At 42.9% G+C, this 20416-nt stretch overlaps 1 protein-coding gene across 5 annotated transcripts in view; it reads left to right on the forward strand.

Moving 5' to 3' along the window:
- LOC109915947 (diacylglycerol kinase beta) overlaps positions 1–20416 on the forward strand; it is a 409322-nt gene that overhangs the window by 345945 nt on the left and 42961 nt on the right. For all 5 annotated transcript variants that reach the window (XM_048599394.1, XM_048599389.1, XM_048599391.1 and 2 more), the window contains one exon: positions 2161–2362. In XM_048599394.1, coding sequence (XP_048455351.1) covers positions 2161–2362 — 202 coding nt within the window. The remainder of the gene's footprint in view (positions 1–2160; positions 2363–20416) is intronic.

Here is a 20416-nt window from a genome sequence, read left to right on the forward strand (position 1 = left end):
CAGCTTTCCTGCTCCTCTGTTGCTGCTTGGCCTGCTGTGTTCATCCAGCTCTACACCTTGTTATCTCATAAGTTTGGATAGTAATCGTTTCCACGATAGATATTAACAAGTAGCCCCACCACAATGCAGGATGACAACTAGTGCTAACTCTGAATTTTAAAACTTGTATTGGACAATTTGAATTAATTTTGTGAAAAAGATGAGAAATAGAACACTTCCTGTTGTTCAGATGCAAACCACTTTCCCCGATTTGTTTTGTTTCTAGAAGGTTCCAGGTGAGGAGGAGTGAAACGGCTCATCTTCGCTGTTTACCTGACTCCTCATTTGGTCACAACAATGTGAATTTGACAGGGATGGATTTTAAAAGCAACCATTGTAACCAGGCTCTCTTGAATTAACAAAAAGAGTGAGTCTATTAATTGCTAAACGTGAGAGGAAATAATAACGCAACACGGTATAAAAATGAGAGGTGAATCCAAAAGGTAAAAGCAAAACTAATACAGGTTAGTCTCTGAATTGTTCATGAAGAGCAGATATAAAGGCAGTGGATAGTACCAGTAGTGTTAACATTGGCAGCTGAGCAATCGTTCTTGAGATTCTTTCTTCTGTAGGTTGATTGAAGTTGCTTTGTCCTGATTCCATTTGCATTGGTTGGCAGCACTAAGAGAGTGTGTCTTTTTTATACATGCAGTGTAAAGGTGTTTCAAACGGCTGTTCTCAAACCTGTGGGCCACACAGCACTCTAGTCTATACACTAGGGTATCCAGCCAATAGCACACACAGACTAGTGTAATAGTTTTTAACCCTTTTTTTGTATATTCCTAGAGAGTAAAACAGACATGTCTGCAAGAGGTGGCTTTCCATTAAGAGGAGTGATAGTCAGCTGTCCCATTATCTCTTCTTGTTAAGTTTCTTCCTGTTTAAAACTTCCCTGACTCTTTTGAAGAGACCCTCCATGGACTTGGGACAGGACTTTGCCAAGCAGTCCCTGAGTTTACCTTCAGCACGTTTTTCGTTTCTTGCTCTAACAGTCCTCTTTTTAAATCAAAACACATTTTGTAATTATGAATGAGAAATGTCTATTAATACCTCAGTGTTCTGAGCTGTCACCCGAACAATGTCGTACCTGGACCGGCACATTACACATCTATGGTCCCTTTCAGGAGAAAACCCTGAGGGGTAATCTGCACAATCTTTAGCCGTGCAAACTTCCTTCCACAGTCTCCCAAGTTACACTGGTCTGCAGAAATGTCTGAGTTGGAATCTTTTATCTGAGGTAATTTTGTGATGGGAATTAATTTAATCATCCTTTGGATATTGCTTCTTAAAATTGAACTTTGGAATTTAATAAAGCCTTTTAGTGCTATTTATTACTAATGCTGTGAAATTACTGATTGATTCCTGTGTGCTGTAGATATTCTGTACTAGCCTTGTGTTTAGAGAAAAGAGAATAAAGATTTTTTTAATTGTCATGTTTAAACGTACAATTTCTAATTTTGTAGCTTCCTATTATTTGTACGTATCAATCTCAACGTGAGCAGGGAAGACTTGGTAGCCTGATTTCTTGTTTCTTTCAATCTAGGAATACTGATGTGCAAAGAAAAGTATCACTTTGTTTATCATGTTAACTTTCCATTCTTCGTTTTGAGGCACATATCAGACATCTGATCTCTTTTAACTGTACCTTTTCATTTAGGAATACAATGGATAGTTATGTTGTTATCAGCTGCATTCCGCTAATGTACCCGCTTAAGCTAAAACCTTTGAACTGTTTTGGATTCACCTGACTTCTGTTTAGATCAGATATTGTCTTTATGTGGATCAGAGCCAGATGGCTGACATGAAATAAAAACAAAAATCACTGGAGAAAGACAGCAGATCTGGCAGGCAGCATCTGTGGCAAGAGAAAGAGAGTTAATATATTTCAAGTCTAATACAACTTTTTTTAGGTACTTCAATTCAGATCTGTAGAATTTTGCTTTTATTTTAGTAGTTGATGTGAATTGAGAATGGTGCAAATTTTCCTTTAGCCCTGAAAACTAGAAGTGATCTATAAGCACCATTATGATGAAATTTACTATGTGCCTTCTTTCTGACTTTGAAAGTTTGGGTTAAGCAGTTTAACTAAGTAAATGATATACTGTGATTTCTATCTTCCAGTGTGATGGTATTGTGCTTGACCTAAGTAACACATCACTGGAAGGAATTGCAATCCTCAACATTCCGAGCATGCATGGAGGTTCCAATCTTTGGGGTGAAACGAAGAAACGAAGAAACTATAATCGTATGAGTAAAAAAGTCCCAGAGAAACACTTTTCAACAACAGTAACAGATGTGAAGGAACTGAAGTTCTGTGAGCAAGGTAGGAAACTCAGCATTGTGCTATTTACCAGGTAGGTTTGCATCAACATCAGTCTGTACTACCAGTAGATTTTGAAAAATGCTGTGAAATATTTTCATTGCGTACTACTATAATTAGCCCGTGAGGGAAGCATGTTGCAAGCAATACAACATTAGTGAGTCCTTTCAGGAATTCAAATGCCAGCTACAATATCAACTGGCATCATAATACTTTTTCAAGGTGCAGTGTAATTTAAATATGCATCATGTTGATTTACATTGCTGTCCAAAATTAAATTTCCAATTTTCATTCATATATATGAGTACAATTCTGAGCCATTCAAACCACCAGAGCAGCAAAGCTGAGTTACAATTTTTTTAAGGATTTGCATCCTAGCTGCAAAGGCATTAGCTGTTATCAACATTGAGCCATTGACTCTGTTCCCTGCCACTAACTCCACTCCCTAGCCACTGATGCCATTGGTAAATAATTTAGGGTTGGACAGTACATTTCACATTTGTCCATAAATGAGCTTCCAACCACACAAACTGTGCCATTGCTCAGATCATGTAGTTCCATCTCCATAGCATAATCCAACTAAGATCCCGCATCAACTCATTTATTGAAATCCTAATTGTTTGGCAGGATTTTCCAAGAAGTGAGAATCTCATACAGATTGATACTCTGGCCCTTCTTTTCAATGAAAGAAAGGAGCTCTGCACTTCTGAGAGGACATTCTGCTCAGAATTCTTCCTCAGAAATATGGAGCCATACTTCCATTCATACTGTCCTTTTATAGCACAGAATGTCAGAAAAAAGGCAAACCATGCCCCTGTTCACAGCGATCAGCTGCCATATTCTGAATTGTAAAAGCCCTGGCAGCTATTTTGACAAATGCAATCAAACCCTAGGTGCATAAGGTAACACGAGAGGTTGGATGCAAGGCATCTATCAAGTTCCTAATGCAATCAATACCTGTGCTTTCCTTGCAGATATCAATATAATACTTCTGACACCACAGTGGTACCACTTCTCACACGTCTGCCAGCATTCAGACTTAAAACATAAAAGTAGCTACAGCATTCAGCAACTCACTCTTCATCAAGTCACTAATCTTTCAACACAACAAGGATAAAGTTTAGATCTTATAGTTTTGCACCAAAGGCTTGCGTGGAACGAGGACGTAACCACAAAAGATGGCCTTTCGAGTTGAGTCCCTTTTAAACTGAAGCCTGCTTGAGCGCCCTGGTCAGGTTTACTGGCTTAAGCCAAAATGGCTACTTTGCTTGGACAGGCTCGTTGACCCAGTCAAGCTTCGACCTATAACAACAAGTCAGACGATGTGTGGCTGAGACTTCTCATGAGTTGGTCCACCCAGTCACTTTTACTGCCATCACTGCAGGTGAGCTTCACTCCTCTGGCATATGCTCAAACCTTCTTCAGTCTTCCCCCTAAGACTTTCAGCCCTCTTTACTATTTCCCTTGATATTCCTGATTCTTTCATGATTCCACACCCATCTGGGTCCCCACGCGCAACTATAGCTTTATGGCATCCATAATTCACTTCACCTACACTCTCTCCCTCCCCAAGGACAGAAAAAAAACTTGCCCATGAACCTGAACTACTGTGGCACAATGTTTAATTGGAGATTGATACAGAAATGAAATAGTCTTATCAGACTCCCTATGTAATAAAAGCACCTACAGCTCAGAGAGGTTGAGTTTTAAAAGAAATGCAAAGCCATTTAAGCTCATTTTCTTGTCGTAGCCACTTCACTCTGCACATTAATCATAAATAATTAGTATATTTAATCAAAATCATTATTGTTTGTTAACTGTAGAACGTTATTGATGCATTTCTGTTCTATAGTTCACTGCTCAGGATTACTCAGATGAGAATATGTAAATTGCAAATGGTTACTTTTAATTTGCATTTAATTTATTTTTTGGGAACGAACAGTGCCTTTGTTGTTTTTCATGGTTACAAAAATTGTTGTCAAAATTACTTACTGAGCAACTAGATACCCTTGGTAACCTGTCATTGGAATGTAATGAATGTTTTAAAAATCACTCTGTCTCAAGGTATGATATTTTTCAATATTGATGTACCCCTTTCGTACATTTTTCTCCAGATTATAACAAAATCTCTCCTAAATTTGTGGATACAGTTAACCCCTTATGGCCTACCTCAACAGTCCATTATACGTTTATTGAATTCTGCATAGAGTTGCAAAATCTGAATTGTCATTTTTACACTTCATAGAATCATAGAGTCCCTCATGTGGAAACAGGCCATTCAGCCCAACAAGTCTACACTGCCCCTCTGAAGAGCATCCCACCCAAACCCATCTCCCTATCCTCTCCCTGTAACCCTGCATTTCCCATGGCCAATCCACCTAACGCCCACATCTGTGGACTGTGGGAGAAAACTGGAGCACCCAGATGTGCAAACTCCACACATACAGTCGCCCGAGGCTGGAATCAAACCTGGGTCCCTGGCGCTGTGAGGCAGCAGTGCTAACTACTGAGCCATCATGCCACCCCTTTTTAAGAAGTGGAGTCACTGTCATTGTACCACAAGACCCTCCTCTTGTTGTTAATCAACCTGTTTGGACATGTTATGACTCGCCTTTATAACCATCCTGAGGCAGGACTTGAATCTTCTGGCCCAGAAGTTGGAACATTACCACTGTTTACTTGCCTTTTTTCTGTTAAAGAATTATTGTAGAATCTGTAATAATGTTCCTTGTATTAGCATTTGCAGTTTGGGATCTTGCCTTGTATAAAGACCATTTCTGAGTTGGTATTTGAATTTTTGCTTGTGCCTAATCCTATCTTTCAACTTAGTTGCTTTTCACGGCACGTACTTCACTGCCTGGATGTCGGTCTCCTATTATGATTTGACAAAATTGTATGCAGCTCAACAGCAGTGTGATGGAATATGTTGCAGCAGTATATGGTGCTACAACAAATAGCAAGTTCTTAACTAGAAAGTAAAACTGAAAGGAAAGAGAAACGTTCCTAACTCAGTCTGGCCAAAGTGTTATTAATAAAGGTCTAGAAGCATGTAGATCATGCAGTCCATGAGAGAGAGAGACTGCTCTCTACAACACGAGGAAACCAAGGAAAGAAATTAAAACACACTATTGTCAAACTCTATCAGAGGTAGTAGGGACTGCCGATGCTGGAGAATCTGAGATAACAAGGTGTAGACCTGGATGAACACAGCAGGCCAGGCAGCATCAGAGGGCAGGAAAGCTGACGTTTCGGGTCTGGACCCTTCTTCAGAAATGGGAGAGGGGAAGGGGATTCCAAAATAAATAGGGAGATTGGGGGAGACAATGATAGAAGGTGGATAAAGGAGCAGGTAGGCGGAGAGAAGACAGATGGGTCAAGGAGGCGGGGATGAGGCTCGTAGGTAGGAAGTTGGGGTGGGGGTTGGTCAGTGAGGTGGGAGGAGCGGATAGGATTTCAAGCCTACCGACTCCCACAGCTACCTAGAATACACCTCCTCTCACCCACCTTCCTGCAAGAATGCCATCTCCTATTCCCAATTCCTTCACCTCCGCCGCATCTGCTCCCGAGATGAGGCATTCCACTCCCGGACATCCCAGATGTCCTTGTTTTTCAAGGACCGCAATTTCCCCTCCACAGTGGTCAAAAACGCCCTCAACCGCATCTCTCGCGGTTTCCCACAACTCATCCCTCACACCCCCTCTCCACAATAACTACAAAGACAGAATTCCCCTCGTCCTCACGTATCGCCCCACCAACCTCCAGATTCAATGCATCATCCTCCGCCACTTCCACCACCTGCAATCTGACCCCACTACCAAAGACATTTTTCCCTCCCCACCCTTATCTGCCTTCTGGAGGGACCACTCCCTCCGTGACTCCCTCATCCGCTCCACACTCCTCACTAGCCCCACCACCCCTGGCACTTTTCCCTGCAACCGCAGGAAGTGCTACACCTGCCCCTACACCTCCCCCCTCACCTCCATTCGAGGCCCCAAGAAAACCTTCCACATTAAGCAGATGTTCACCTGCACATCTGCTAATGTGGTATATTGTATCCGCTGTTCCTGATGTGGCCTCCTGTACATCAGGGAAACCAAGCGGAGGCTTGGAAACTGTTTTGTGGAACACCTATGCTCGGTTTGTGACAAATGACTGCACCTCCCAGTCGCGAACCGCTTCAACTCCACCTCCTACTTCTTGCAAGACATGTCCATCCTAGGCCTCATCCAGTGCCACAACAATGCCACCCGAAGGCTGCAGGAACAGCACCTCATATTTCGCTTGGGAACCCTGCAGCCCAATGGTCTCAATGTGGACTTCACAAGCTTCAAAATCTCCCCGCCCCCAACCACATCCCAAAACCAGCCCATCTCGTCCCTGCATCCTTGAACTGTCCTTCTTTTCTCCCACCTATCTGCTTCTCCAACCTCACGGACCAAACCCCACCCCCACTTCCTACCTACTAGCCTCATCCCCGCCTCCTTGACCTGTCTGTCTTCCCTTGACTGACCAACCCCCATTCTAACTCCCTACCTACACTCACCTTTACTGGCTCCATCCCCGCCTCCTTGACCTGTCCGTCTTCTCTCCACCTATCTGCTCCTTTATCCACCTTCCATCATCGCCTCCCCCCACTATCTATTTATTTCAGAGTCCCCTTCCCCTCCCCCATTTCTGAAGAAGGGTCCAGACCTGAAACGTCAGCCTCCCTGCTCCTCTGATGCTGCCTGGCCTGCTGTGTTCATCCAGCTCTACACCTTGTTATCTCTATTGTCAAACTCTACCCTGGAATTCATGTTTTAAACATCTTGAGTGATCGAGTTCGAATCATTTAAATGGCAACCATGGCTCAGTTGGTAGTGAGCCTCACCTTTGAATCACATGGTTCCAGGTTCAAGGCCCTGTCCAGGGTTTGAGCAGAGAAATCAAGGCTGACACTCCATTGCAGTGCTGAGGGAGTGCTTCACTGTCGCAGAATGAGATGTTAAATCAAGGCCCCGTCTGCCTGTGCTGGTGGATGTCAGTCACCGTTTTGAAGAAAGGCAGGGACGTTATCCCCCAGTGACCTATACAATATTTATTCCCTCAATCGGCATCACAGAGCAACTGAGCATTATCACTGTTTGTGGGACTTTGCCGTGCAAAATTATCTGCCATGTTTCCTTCATCACATCAAAAAGCATATCAATTACTGTAAAGCATTTTGTGATGTCCAGCAATTGTGATCAACAATGTAAAAAATGCAAGTCTGCCTTTTCTCTTTTCAAAGTGATTTGACAAAGTATTTACATACAATGTCCTCTGGTGAGAGAATTAAGGGAACTAAGTAACCTTAAAATTGCTACTAAGCCATTTACAGGTGAAATCAGGAAGCGCACGTTCACACAATAGGCTGGATTTTATGTTCCCCATCAGCAACTTTGAAGGCCGGACATCTAAAAATCCAGCTGATTGCCTCCGTGCTGCTCACACGTCCCGAACCTGCCTATAATTTTACAATGTTTGATGAAGCTGTCAGGTGTCTCACTTGTCTTTAGACCGAATGCTACCCTTTCAAGTAGCCAATTTCATAGCAACGTAAGGACCTCATTCTGACCCCTCTGGTATTTAACCCTTGGCTGGGGCAAGCCCACCCGATACAAGACATCCTGCAGCTGGTGTGGGGCAAGGTCAGGTGGTAGTGACTTCCTTAGCATCATGAACCCAGCACATCTCTCTTCTCATCCCCTTCAAAATCCTCACCCACCTCTCTCACTGATATCCTGACCCCAGTGCATGGAAATCTTTCTCCCCTCGAAAGGCTATGAATGCAGAAGAATCAAGTGATTTTTGTTTGGTTAGATGTCAAGGGATGTGGAACAAAGGCAAGTAAATATGAACGAAATACAGATTAGTCATAGTGTAATTGAATAGTGTAACAAGCTCAGGTTGCTGTAGGTCCTACTCCTGTTCCTATGTGACCATAATGCAGGTGCAAAAGCAGTTGGCATCGGCAAACATTTATTATTGATGTCGTTAATTTTTCTAGTTTAGTCATTGCTTGGCTTGCAACTAAGTTTAATCCATGATAAAATTCCTCATTAAGTAGTACAGTAAGAGACGTGTTTTAAAGCTGATCATCATATCCCACAGGTCCTCTTCTGGAACAGAGGATCTGTGAGTAATGATCAGTGTAATACCATATGGTGAACATAATTCCATTGTTGGCTGACTGTAGTGACCCAAAACAAAATAAACTTGTGGATATTGGACGAAAATGGTAACTGGCTCAATCATGTTTTCCCTTAGACCCAATATCGCCTTAACACATGTTCTGTTCTGCATAGGAGCAATACGTTTTGGCTGAGATACTGGAGGACAGTCAGTTTGTATGGTTGTATTCCAAAATAAGTCAGCGCATGCAGTAAGCAGTAGATGAGAGGGAAAGTGTTGGTGGTGGTAGCAGGGTGGCAATCTGTTTCCTAGTTTAGTGCATCTGAATGCTTTGATGTGTTGCAACCTTGCAACGTGTTCACATTTCCCATTAAAGTGAACACATCTCTTAAAATCAAAGTGCTGAGTGCTATGTTTATACAGAGTTTGGTTACATTTTGATCTTGCATTTTATTAGTAACCTTCAATACCAAGGAGATATCGCAAAATGCTTCACAGAGGCATAAGCTTAAAATGGATGTCGAGGAGCAACATTAGTGGCTAACGTCTGAGTTTGTGGACATTATGAATCAATTTTCCACATGGCTCTAATTCATAGTTGTTTGAATACAATGTAAGGTGATCAAATAATAATAGTTTCATGTGCTTTGGCCTTTCAACATTAGTGCCATAGGTTACAAAGCCAAACATTTGTTACAGTCAAACCTTTGAAGCAGCATTCAATTTACCTACAAAAATAATTGACAAGTGCAAATCATAGGAAACGTCCTCATGCATTTTCCTTTCTTCTTTATCCAAATTTTATACTTCCTCAAATACTGTATTTCTTGCGCAGTGCCGATTGTTAAATTCAGGTCAGTAGCAGAGGAGCAGGCAGAATGTCGCTGCACATCAAAGGTAGAATGCACTGGCCTCAGTGGCATTGATTACACTAATAGTTGGAGGTTGATTTTCATGCAGGTTTTAGAAAACAGCTTCAAATACTGTTCAGCTTTTACAATTTGTGTCAGTAGATGGAATAACACTTTGGCTGCGGGTTTATGTTTCATTTGTGCAAGGATTCGACTGACAGCTCTATCCTACTGGAAAAACTGCATCTTTGGGCTCACAAGCTAGCCTAGCAAATCAGGTTCAGGGGAAAACCATATGGCAGTTTTCAATACCAAGGGCACAATCTTCCACTTCCAGAGGTAATGGCAGGTGCCAAGAGTTAATCAAGTGAGAGTTCTTTAATCAGATTCTCTCCATCAAGAGAAACACTAGCTGTTTGGATCAACATGCAACCACGTACAAATATCTGTTCTAGTCTGCAGTAGTCATGTGATCTCTACCATGAGGGACACACGCTGTAGGCAGACATCTTAAGGTTCATTACAGTCAAATCCTTGTGTTGAACACTCTGCTGAGTTCTACTCCCAGTTGGACAGTTGTACATTAAGCCCTCACTCTTCAGTTGACAAAGTCATTTCCTCACCAGGTAATAAAAAGCTTCTCTGCACGCATTTGTATCTTATTAATTACACAACCTGCTGGAATTAAGTTTGCCTTCACAATTCATTTCTGCCCAGTTGAGATACGCAATGTTAAAGAAACTTAGCAGCATATAGCAAGCGTATAACTAACAACTTGGGCTCCGGGCTCCTGCCTCCTGTCTGAGAGTACATAGCTTTGGCTGTCTTATGCAAAATGTTCTCAATGTTCATTGTCCTAACTTTCAGTGAAAGTTGTATAACTGCAGTAGGTCTGCAAATGGGAACCAAGGCAGGAAACATCCTTGACCCATTGCTGAACCCAACTGGAGAATGACAGTGTGTCAGCTTCTGTTTCAGAGTCACAGCCTCAGCCATAGGGTCAGCCAGAAGCCAATGTCTCAGAATGACAACAGCACAGGAGGCATCTTGTGGCTGAAAGGAACAGTAAAACGTCAGTGAGAAACGGTGTGGAGCTGCATGTTCCTAAAGGGTACGGTCCAATAGTAACAAAACAGATGGTGCAAGTACCTGCAGTGTATGCAGCAAACATGGCTGTATATACATGAAGTACATGGTAGTGGCAGAGTGAGAATAGGGCAGTGGTTAGTGGGGGAAAAGGGTAGATTCATGTCTGTCTCAGAGTCAGTCAGGCTGTTGATCTATTTCACTTCTGGGGATTGGGCCACAGTCAGTCCTCCCTTTGTTGGTCAGTCAATTGGAGATGTTCTGCAATCATTCAGTGGGGCGGTGGATAAGGAGGTGTGGTGGTGGTATCGAAAACTGAGGATTTCTAGTGTCTATCCAGGTGTTGTTGAAGCTGCAGGCTGCTGGGGATTCTATTGGCTAGGTGAGGGAATGCTTACAGTCAGGGGCATTTTAATAGGATGGGATCTGGTAGAAAAGTTGTGATACCTTGGGGGAGGTGAAGAATAGGGTGTGTGGTGGAGATATCCTAGGTCACACTGCAACTCACTATAGTGGATGCACATTCTAAAGCTCACAATTTCCAATCAAGTATGGGAGAACACTTTCCACAATGACAAGGTAGCACCCAAAGTTGGGGAAGGGAGAGGAGGAGTAAGTAACAATTTTTCTGCAAGTGTTTGGATGCTATGTGAGGCCAATTGAGGGGCTATTCAGGTATGAGGTGATCTCTGAAAACTAGCCATCTACCTTTGCCCTCTGAGAAACATGGATGGGCTCTGTGATCTTCTCCAGGGTCTCTGGCACTCCTGCCTGAGCTACCCGTATTTTGTTACTGCGGGTCATAAAGAGCAGAAACTAATGCCCTGATCCAGTGATACTTCAGTACAAGAACTATTGGATGGAATCAGGGACAGAGGCAATGTCCTCTTCCTGGCACCAGGAGACCATCCCATCAAGCTCATCTGGCCTGGGCCCAAGATTGCAGCTCAGGTCAGTGTTGGTGCCCCTCATGAACAGTGCCTCATGAAATACATGACCTCCTGCACTCTGCAAGGATGAATAGTATCATCTCTTTTAATTAAAAGCTAAGTATTGTGAATGCTGGAGATCTGAAATAAAAACAAAATATGCTGAGAAACTCAGGTCAGGGAGCATCTATGGAAAGAAAAACAGAGTTAACGTTTCAAGTCCGCAGTATAAAAACAAATATGCTGCAACAATTTACTGAGCCAGTTCTGTTAACTTGACAGGCACTACTGCATGATTATAGCAATAGTTCAGAACTACGTAATTAGTGGATATATGTCTCCGTAGACTGATGAGTGCCAGTAACTTATAGGAAGCTTTCAAGTTTAATCAGGAAGTCACTTCCCTAAGGGTCGTCATACTAATAAAATGTAATTAATCATAATACATTCTGCATAACATACTCCTATCACAGGCTGTAATTTTTTTCATTATGGAGAAAACACAGTAGTGGAGTAAGATGATAAACCAATATGATAGCTATTAACTGAAAAATTGCTAAATGAAACCTGCTGATTAAATGTACAACGGGGGGTTGTCACTAAGCCGTGCGAAAAAAAAAGGTATTGGCAGACTGAAATTCCAGTCTCTCTATAGAGATATATGAGCTCATCCAGGAGACCATAGGAGCACTGCAGATGACATCAATGTCTTGTACTAAGGAGGAGAAAAAAATCCAGTGGATGATCTGTCCACTATCGAATGATCCATACTGGGAAGTATATATGCATATTTGGGATGGAAACATTATGCTTTGCATCTGATGTCATCTATAGCTGAGAAGTCTACTAATAGACACCATCCAAAACAGTCATTCAGATGAGTAATTAGACAACACACTTGTCGCTGTACCTTATTAAGTACCACAGTACTTAAGTACCATAGGAAAGCAGAACAGAGCAGAACATTTACAAAAACTGAAAGAGAAATTGCGCAACTGTATTCAACAAAATCCTTGCTAACTGGAATGTTTATTGACTTCGGTGTGATGCAATAGCAAGAAGACATTAAGAATATCTTCATGGGGCTAGATTTTGATTTCTCATTGGCTTGTGAAACACTGAACTTATTTTCCCAGTGGAAAAAAAAAATTGCTGAGCCTTTCCAAAGCTATTTACCATTTTATTGGTGGTCAGAAATGCATTGGATGAAAAATACATTCAGTGTATCTCTTCTGAGATCAGGGCCTCTATTGTGAAGACCACTGGAAAGTTGTGTTTCCTCCCACACGCTATATGATCATAAGATGTGGAGGCAGCAATAGGCCATTCAGCCCATGGAGTCTGCACTGCCATTCAAATTCCATGTACTGGTCTTGGTTTTGTAAGTTCTAGAGAAAGAAAGGTGCCTCCATGGTGTGGTTATACTGTGGCTTTAAGTGGTATATTTTGTCCTGGTTTTCTAATGAAGAGAGGTTGAGGCAGAGGTGCAAAAGCACTCTGTTTAATAAAGTAATCAGCTTATGAGGCCTTGTTTTTTTTTAAGTGGGAACAATAGAAGCAGCCTGGATGGGTAGGGTCGCACTCTCACAGAATCAGGACTTTAGTTTAACTTTCAGTAGCTGTTGGGATGGTGAAAGCTGTCTTATCTCTCTCTCTTTGTTATAGCTAAAAGCTTGGGTTCTCTTCCTGCTGCTAGAATTGCATGCGAGACAGTCTGTTTTACTGATTTTTGCCTTTGCCAAGGGTGTGTTTATGGGATGTTACTATATTGGAACAGTTGTTTTGTAGTTAATACTTTAGTCTGTTAAATGTTCCAATAGAGTTAAGTTATTCCAATTATTCTTTCTTCTGTTGAATTTTAACTTTAATCTATGAATAAAGTGTGTTTTGTTTCAAGCTTGGTAGTTTGACCAATCAAATTGCATTCGGAACACAATGTGTTACATGTGCCTTCTAAAATAAGAAAAAGTTGGGGTCTAGGCTATCTTCTTAACATATTTTGAGAAGGTTTGGTCTGGCCCATAACAATGGGGAAAATGTGAACACGAGGGTATTTTGCTGACCTGACAGGCAAGTTTTTAAAATGTTTTGACACCTTCAAAAGTCATTGTTAGGTGCTGTTGTAATGCAGATGTGTTTTTAATAAAGTGATTCATTGTAGAGATACCTCCTGTAAGGATAAGTTGACCTCTTTAATCAGCTTTGCACAATTATATTCACACAATACAGTACTGTTGCAATTACCATAAGTGCCATAATGAATTGAAAATATTTTGAAAAAAGTGCTGCTGGCCTCTGCTGATATATTTTGTGCAACTATTTAATTCGACTGACATATCTGGCTGTATAGAAAAAAACTGTTCCTGAAAGTTGAAAAAGCTTTCTGCACCTGCTACCCTTCATTGCTTGACAGGCATTCTGCTTTGAAATTTAAATACTAGACTAATCTGTTGCATCAGTTTCAGGCAATGTAGGTCGAAGTTTTTGTTATTACTGTAACCATTATGAATGCTTAGCTGTCATTCAAAAGCTATTAGTGGCTTCCGCTCAGCATGTCATCCATTGATCCAAGAATAAATGACACTTTTAAGAGGCTATAAAAACATAATATTCCTTTGGTTTCATTTATTTGTTCAGACGGCTACAGAGATAAGGCTAGCAAATGGGACTAGCTGGGTAGACAGAAACGATGGGTTGAATGGCCTCCTTCTGAACTGTAAGATTCTATGATGCTATATTAGTAATACTTAAATGTTACATGTTACTGTGTGATCAGTGACTTCTGTGCATTTTTATGTTGATAACCTGTTTATGAATAAAATATTTATGGTCTCGTTTTATTATGGATTCAAAAATTGATCATTGACATGATTATGTATTTCCTACATTTGGACAAAGAGGAAATGCAGTAATGGTAACCTAAGACTGAGTAATTGAATGCAGCTAAAATTAAGTAAAAGTGGATTTTGTAAAATAGGTAGTAAAAATTCAACAAGAATTGTCTAGAATATAATCTGTACAGGTCACAATTACTCTGACCCATCAGCAGTCATAAATATGCCAGGCAGTCCCAAATGATGGTTAGATTGAGTCACTTAGTTAGACATTTGAATGTGGTTGGTCCACTTCTCAGTTTAGGTACTGCTGCTTAAATGGCCTTTTCACAAAACTTCGTGATGCATATGAGGTTTATAACATGTTCTCTATCTTGTTCCTACATATGGCATTGACAGAAATGTGGTGAAATAAGTGAGGTGTTGAAACTGATTCCAGAGCCCTGGCTTGGTACTTGGATGTCTTTAAATGTGGAATTGTTGCAGATGCCAGCATATATAGAATGGGATTACAAGGTAAAGGTGTACCTCTGCAAGTTAGTGAAGTGCTATTGTGTTTAGTGCCATTGTAGGCTTCCAAAAGCCAGTAGTCAGGTGATGGTACATGGGGGGAGCTACAGAAGACGGACATTCTGTCGAAAACCATAACTTAGCAGCAGTTTGCTCTCCCAAAGATTCAGCGCATAAATTGCACAAACTTCTGATGTGTGAGGAGTTGGCTAATCTCAATGATTGGAACTCTCATTTTGTCTCTCATTTCCTAATTGACAAGCTGTATAATAAAATGTAACCATGACTGTCACTGACTCTAATTACAAGTCCTTTGAGATCATTGTGACATAACATATTTAAAGACCTCGTGTGAATGTAAGTGGTTCTTAAAATTACAGAATGTGATTTAACATTTTGATAGAATATTTATATTGTCTATTGCTTCGCTGTGAACAAAATATTATTGTCTGTTTATTTAGTCACTGTTGATTCAACAGGTTCTGACATCTTTCTAGGTTCATGGAATGACACAATGACATATAGCATATATCGCCAATCATTATATACTCACTGTAGCAGAGTCTAATTTTCATATATCATGGTGTGATTTTACCTCCAACAGTGTTTTACTTAATGTGGAAATGCACATGTTATTTCATGTAACGTAAGAAACTGAACATAGATATTGTGGTATTGAAGAATCCAACAGGCATCATTTCAACTAACTATTATCTACAAATATTACATTCTTCAGACTAATAAGTGTCTGAGATAATATTAAGTTATTAGGAGGAATACACTTCATCTGATCCACAGCAAGATGCATTATGACATCTTTAAGCCCTCAGATCCCATGCTATGATTCAAATGATGATATGAGGAGCATGACTGTTAAAGGCATACTGGTCATGAGGCAAAGCTAAAAAATTTGTTTTGGTGAAGTCAGATTGCCTGCCATAAAACTCTGCTGCTGTTGAAATTGTACAAAGATTTTGCTGGAAAACTATTTGTTGCCAGGAAACCGTCTGCAAACTGTGATATCCACAGCATGCATCAACATTGTGTAAGTATGCAATTAAAGGCTTTTAGTTAATCAAGCTTACACTGAGTGAGATTGACACTAATTCACGTATTGATGTAGCGGTGATAAGGGAATTGGCCCAAGCACCCAGAGTTCCAGGGCCTGACTTCTAGATTCTGATCACTGTCCAGTGAGTTGTGCTAGCAGGAAGTAAATGGGTACTTGGGTTAGCTCCTATTCAAGAAAATCATCCTCAATTGCAAAGAATGGAATTCAGTCTCCCAAGTAATTCTATCTGTATGTTTGCCCATGGACAACATTCCATGTCAAGTTGCAGCCTACGTTTGAGGCAGTGGTTGGGTTGTCTCCTGCTTGTTGCTTTAGAGGACACAATTCCAAAATAAAGAGCGTAAAACTCACCAGTTTTGGGAAAGGTTTAACATCTCCTCTCTGCTGTGTGGATCATAACAAAAGAAAAGTCATGGTGAGCGAAAGCGATTCTTCTTGCTACCTCCTTGTCTCCACAGTCTCTTTCAGTCCTGTCCATTATCCCAGTATTTTTTTAGGAGGCATTCTGGCTGCCACACCGCCTGTCTGTCTTCTGTTGTGGTATAATGTGGAATCAAATGGAAACTGTCATTTAAAAGAGTTTTAAATGCCCTTCCATAAATTAAAATGTTTTCGGAATTCCCTCCATCCTCATTGTTTCAGTTAGCCCCTTTTATACCAAAAATAAATAGAGTGTGAAAACAACTCTAGTGCATCTATGTGATAGTATCACGCTGTACTTTTTCTAGATTGGAGAGAGCACAATGCCAGAAATTTGCTAGAAAACAATCCAAATTATGGTTAGGGCAAAGAAAAAGATCTGCTCTTTTGCCTGCCAGGAACTGGTGAAAAATGTGTTTCCTATCCATCAAGTGCCGTTAAGAGTCAATGATGTTGAAACTAGTACACAATGGGATGAAACTAGTACACAATGGGAATCTTGGTCTTGACTTGTACTTCATACAAAGCTGCCTAATCTACCCTTGCATCCTCCATGCCAACTCACCCAGTATCCACCACGGACAGATATCAGGAGCTATGTTGAGATGAAGAAAACTTCTAAATATTCATTACACCCATCACTATACTTATATTTTTAAAAAAAACTCTCATTCATGAAAGCTCATTCAAAACTCATACAAGCTCTCAAGTACTTAATCATGCTTTCTAAAAATAAACTTCTGTTCGTGATCATATGTCAAAGATAGCAGGTGCTTAAATATATTCTTGGAGTTGTTAAACCTAATAAGTTTCTCAACCCCATTCTCCTTGAAACCCTTGATCCCCTTAGTATTCAAGAACCTATCTATCTCTGCCTTAAACACACTCAATGACTTGGCTTTCACAGTCCTGTGTGGCAGTGAGTTCCACAGATTCACCACCCTCTGGCTGAAAAAATCCCACCTCATTCTCCTTTCTAAAAGGTTGCTCCTTCGCTCTGAGGCTGTGTCCTTAGGTCCTAGTCTCTCCCACTATTGGAAACACCATCTCCACGTCCAATCTATCCAGGCCTCTCGGCAAGTATCAATCAGATCCACCCCTCATCCTTCTGAACTCCATCAAGTACAGATCCAGGTGGAGAGCAGCATTCCCTCAAATTTTCTTTCAGCTGTGTGGGCCTCTGATGTCCATGCACAGCAGCAACTTCTGGAACTGAAAGCTAATGCTGTGATTGATGTGCCAATTTCAAATGTCATGCACAGAACATTGGAGCGTGCAGCCACACAGCTGAGTGGGAAAGTTGGTGTAGAATGTGCATTCACTTGTGTTTTGTGGGTAGTCATGTTGTCCAGGTCTGCTGCACTCGGATGCAGTCTGTTGTTTTATATCATTAGACTAACAAGTAATTATATTAGAGATAGTAGGAACTGCAGATGCTGGAGAATCCGAGACAACAAGGTGCAGGGCTGGATGAACACAGCAGGCCAAGCAGCATCATAGGAGCAGAGAGGCTGACGTTTCGGGCCTAGACTCTTCATCAGAAAAGGGGGAGGGGAAGGGGGTTTTGAAATAAATGGGGAGAGAGTGGGAGGCGGATAGAAGAGGGATAGAGGAGAGGATAGGTGGAGAGGAAACAAACAGGTCGAAGTGGCAGGGATGGAGCCAGTAAAGGTGAGTGTAGGTAGGGAGTTAGGAAGGGGATAGGTCAGTCCAGGGAGGACGGACAGGTCAAGGGGGCGGGATGAGGTTGGTCGGTAGGAGATGGAGGTGCGGCTTGAGGTGGGAGGAGGGGATAGGTGGGAGGAAGAACAGGTTAGGGAGGCAGGGACGAGCTGGACTGGTTTTGGGATGCGGTAGGGGGAGGGGAGATTTTGAAACTTGTGAAATCCACATTGATACCATTGGGCTGCAGGGTTCCCAAGCGGAATATGAGTTGCTGTTCCTGCAACCTTCGGGTGGCATCGTTGTGGCACTGCAGGAGGCCCAGGATGGACATGTCGTCTGAGGAATGGGAGGGGGAGTTGAAATGGTTCGCGACTGGGAGGTGCAGTTGTTTATTGCGAACCGAGCGTAGGTGTTCTGCAAAGCGGTCCCCGAGCCTCCGCTTGGTTTCCCCGATGTAGAGGAAGCCACACCGGGTACAGCGGATGCAGTATACCACATTGGCAGATGTGCAGGTGAACATCTGCTTGATGTGGAAAGTCTTCTTGGGGCCTGGGATGGGGGTGAGGGAGGAGGTATGGGGGCAGGTGTAGCACTTCCTGCGGTTGCAGGGAAAAGTGCCGGGTGTGGTGGAGCTGGAGGGGAGTGTGGAGCGGACAAGGGAGTCACGGAGAGAGTTGTCCCTCCGGAAAGCAGATAAGGGTGGGGAGGGAAAGATGTCTTTGGTGGTGGGGTCGGATTGCAGATGGCGGAAGTGTCGGAGGATGATGCGTTGGATCTGGAGGTTGGTGGGGTGCCTCCCTAACCTGTTCTTCCTCCCACCTATCCCATCCTCCCACCTCAAGCCGCACCCCCATCTCCTACCGACTAACCTCATCCCGCCCCCTTGACCTGTCCGTCCTCCCTGGACTGACCTATCCCCTCCCGAACTCCCCACCTACACTCACTTTTACTGGCTCCATCCCCGCCTCTTCGACCTGTTTGTTTCCTCTCCACCTATCCTCTCCCCTATCCATCTTCTATCCGCCTCCCACTCTCTCCCTGTTTATTTCAGAACGCCCTTCTCTGATGAAGGGTCTAGGCCCGAAACGTCAGCCTTTCTGCTCCTATGATGCTGCTTGGCCTGCTGTGTTCATCCAGCCCTGCACCTTGTTGTCTCGGATTCTCCAGCATCTGCAGTTCCTACTATCTCGAAATGCACGCTCTTTCTTTGCATGTACTGTATCACAGATGTTAAAATATGGGGCCGCTGAGAAGAAAACAATTTTGAAGTGAACAGTAAAAAGCAGGGAAAAACCACAGTGTGTGTATCTTTGGGCTGTTCTGCACATTCTATCGCATGTTGTCACTTGGCTGTTTTCAATGTACATTAAAACAGAAAACAATCCTGAAATCCTTGTCTCTCTCTTCAGTTCACACAAAGTTTCTCAATGCAAGTGTGGAATTCTCTCCAACTGACAAAGTGAAACTTTACAAAATCAAAATCCGACACCTCCTCCTACCGCCCCCTTGATCATGACCCCACCCCTGAGCACCAAACCATCATCTCGCAAACCATCCACAACCTCATCACCTCAGGTGACCTCCCACCCACGGCCTCCAACCTCATCGTTCCCCAAACTCGCACTGCCCGCTTCTATCTCCTTCCCAAAATCCACAAACCTGAATGCCCTGGTCGACCCATTGTCTCCGCCTGCTCCTGCCCCACCAAACTGATCTCCAACTATCGAGACTCCATTTTCTCCCCCTTGGTCCAGGAACTCCCTACCTATGTCCGTGACACCGCAGGCCCGACCAGTCCCCCTCCACGGATACCCTCATCCGCTTAGCCGAACTCGTCCTCACACTCAACAACTTCTCCTTCAATTCCTCCCACTTCCTACAGACAAAGGGGGTAGCCATGGGTACCCGCATGGGCCCAAGCTACGCCTGCCTCTTTGTAGGTTACGTGGAACAATCCCTCTTCCGTACCTACACCGGCCCTAAACCCCACCTCTTCCTCCGTTACATTGATGACTGTATCGGCGCCGCCTCGTGCTCCCACGAGGAGCTCGAACAGTTCATCCACTTCACTAACACCTTCCACCCCAACCTTAAGTTTACCTGGACCATCTCTAACACCTCTCTCCCCTTCCTGGACCTCTCTGTCTCCATATCGGGCAACCACCTAGAAACCGATATTCATTTCAAGCCCACCGACTCCCACAGCTACCTAGAATACTCCTCCTCCCAACCACCCTCCTGCAAAAATGCTATCCCCTATTCCCAATTCCTTCGCCTCCGCCGCATCTGCTCCCAGGATGAGGCATTCCACTCCCGTACATCTCAGTTGTCCTCGTTTTTCAAGGACCGTAACTTCCCCTCCTCGGTGGTCGAGAACGCCCTCAACCGTGTCTCCCACATCTCCCGCACCTCATCCCTCACACCCCGTCCACGCAATAAAAACCAAAAAAGAATCCCCCTCGTCCTCACGTACCACCCCACCAACCTCCGGATCCAACGCATCATCCTCCGACACTTCCGCCATCTGCAATCCGACC

The sequence above is a fragment of the Rhincodon typus genome, chromosome 7 (genome assembly GCF_021869965.1).
Source record: "Rhincodon typus isolate 14 chromosome 7, sRhiTyp1.1, whole genome shotgun sequence".
Classification (NCBI taxonomy): domain Eukaryota; kingdom Metazoa; phylum Chordata; class Chondrichthyes; order Orectolobiformes; family Rhincodontidae; genus Rhincodon; species Rhincodon typus.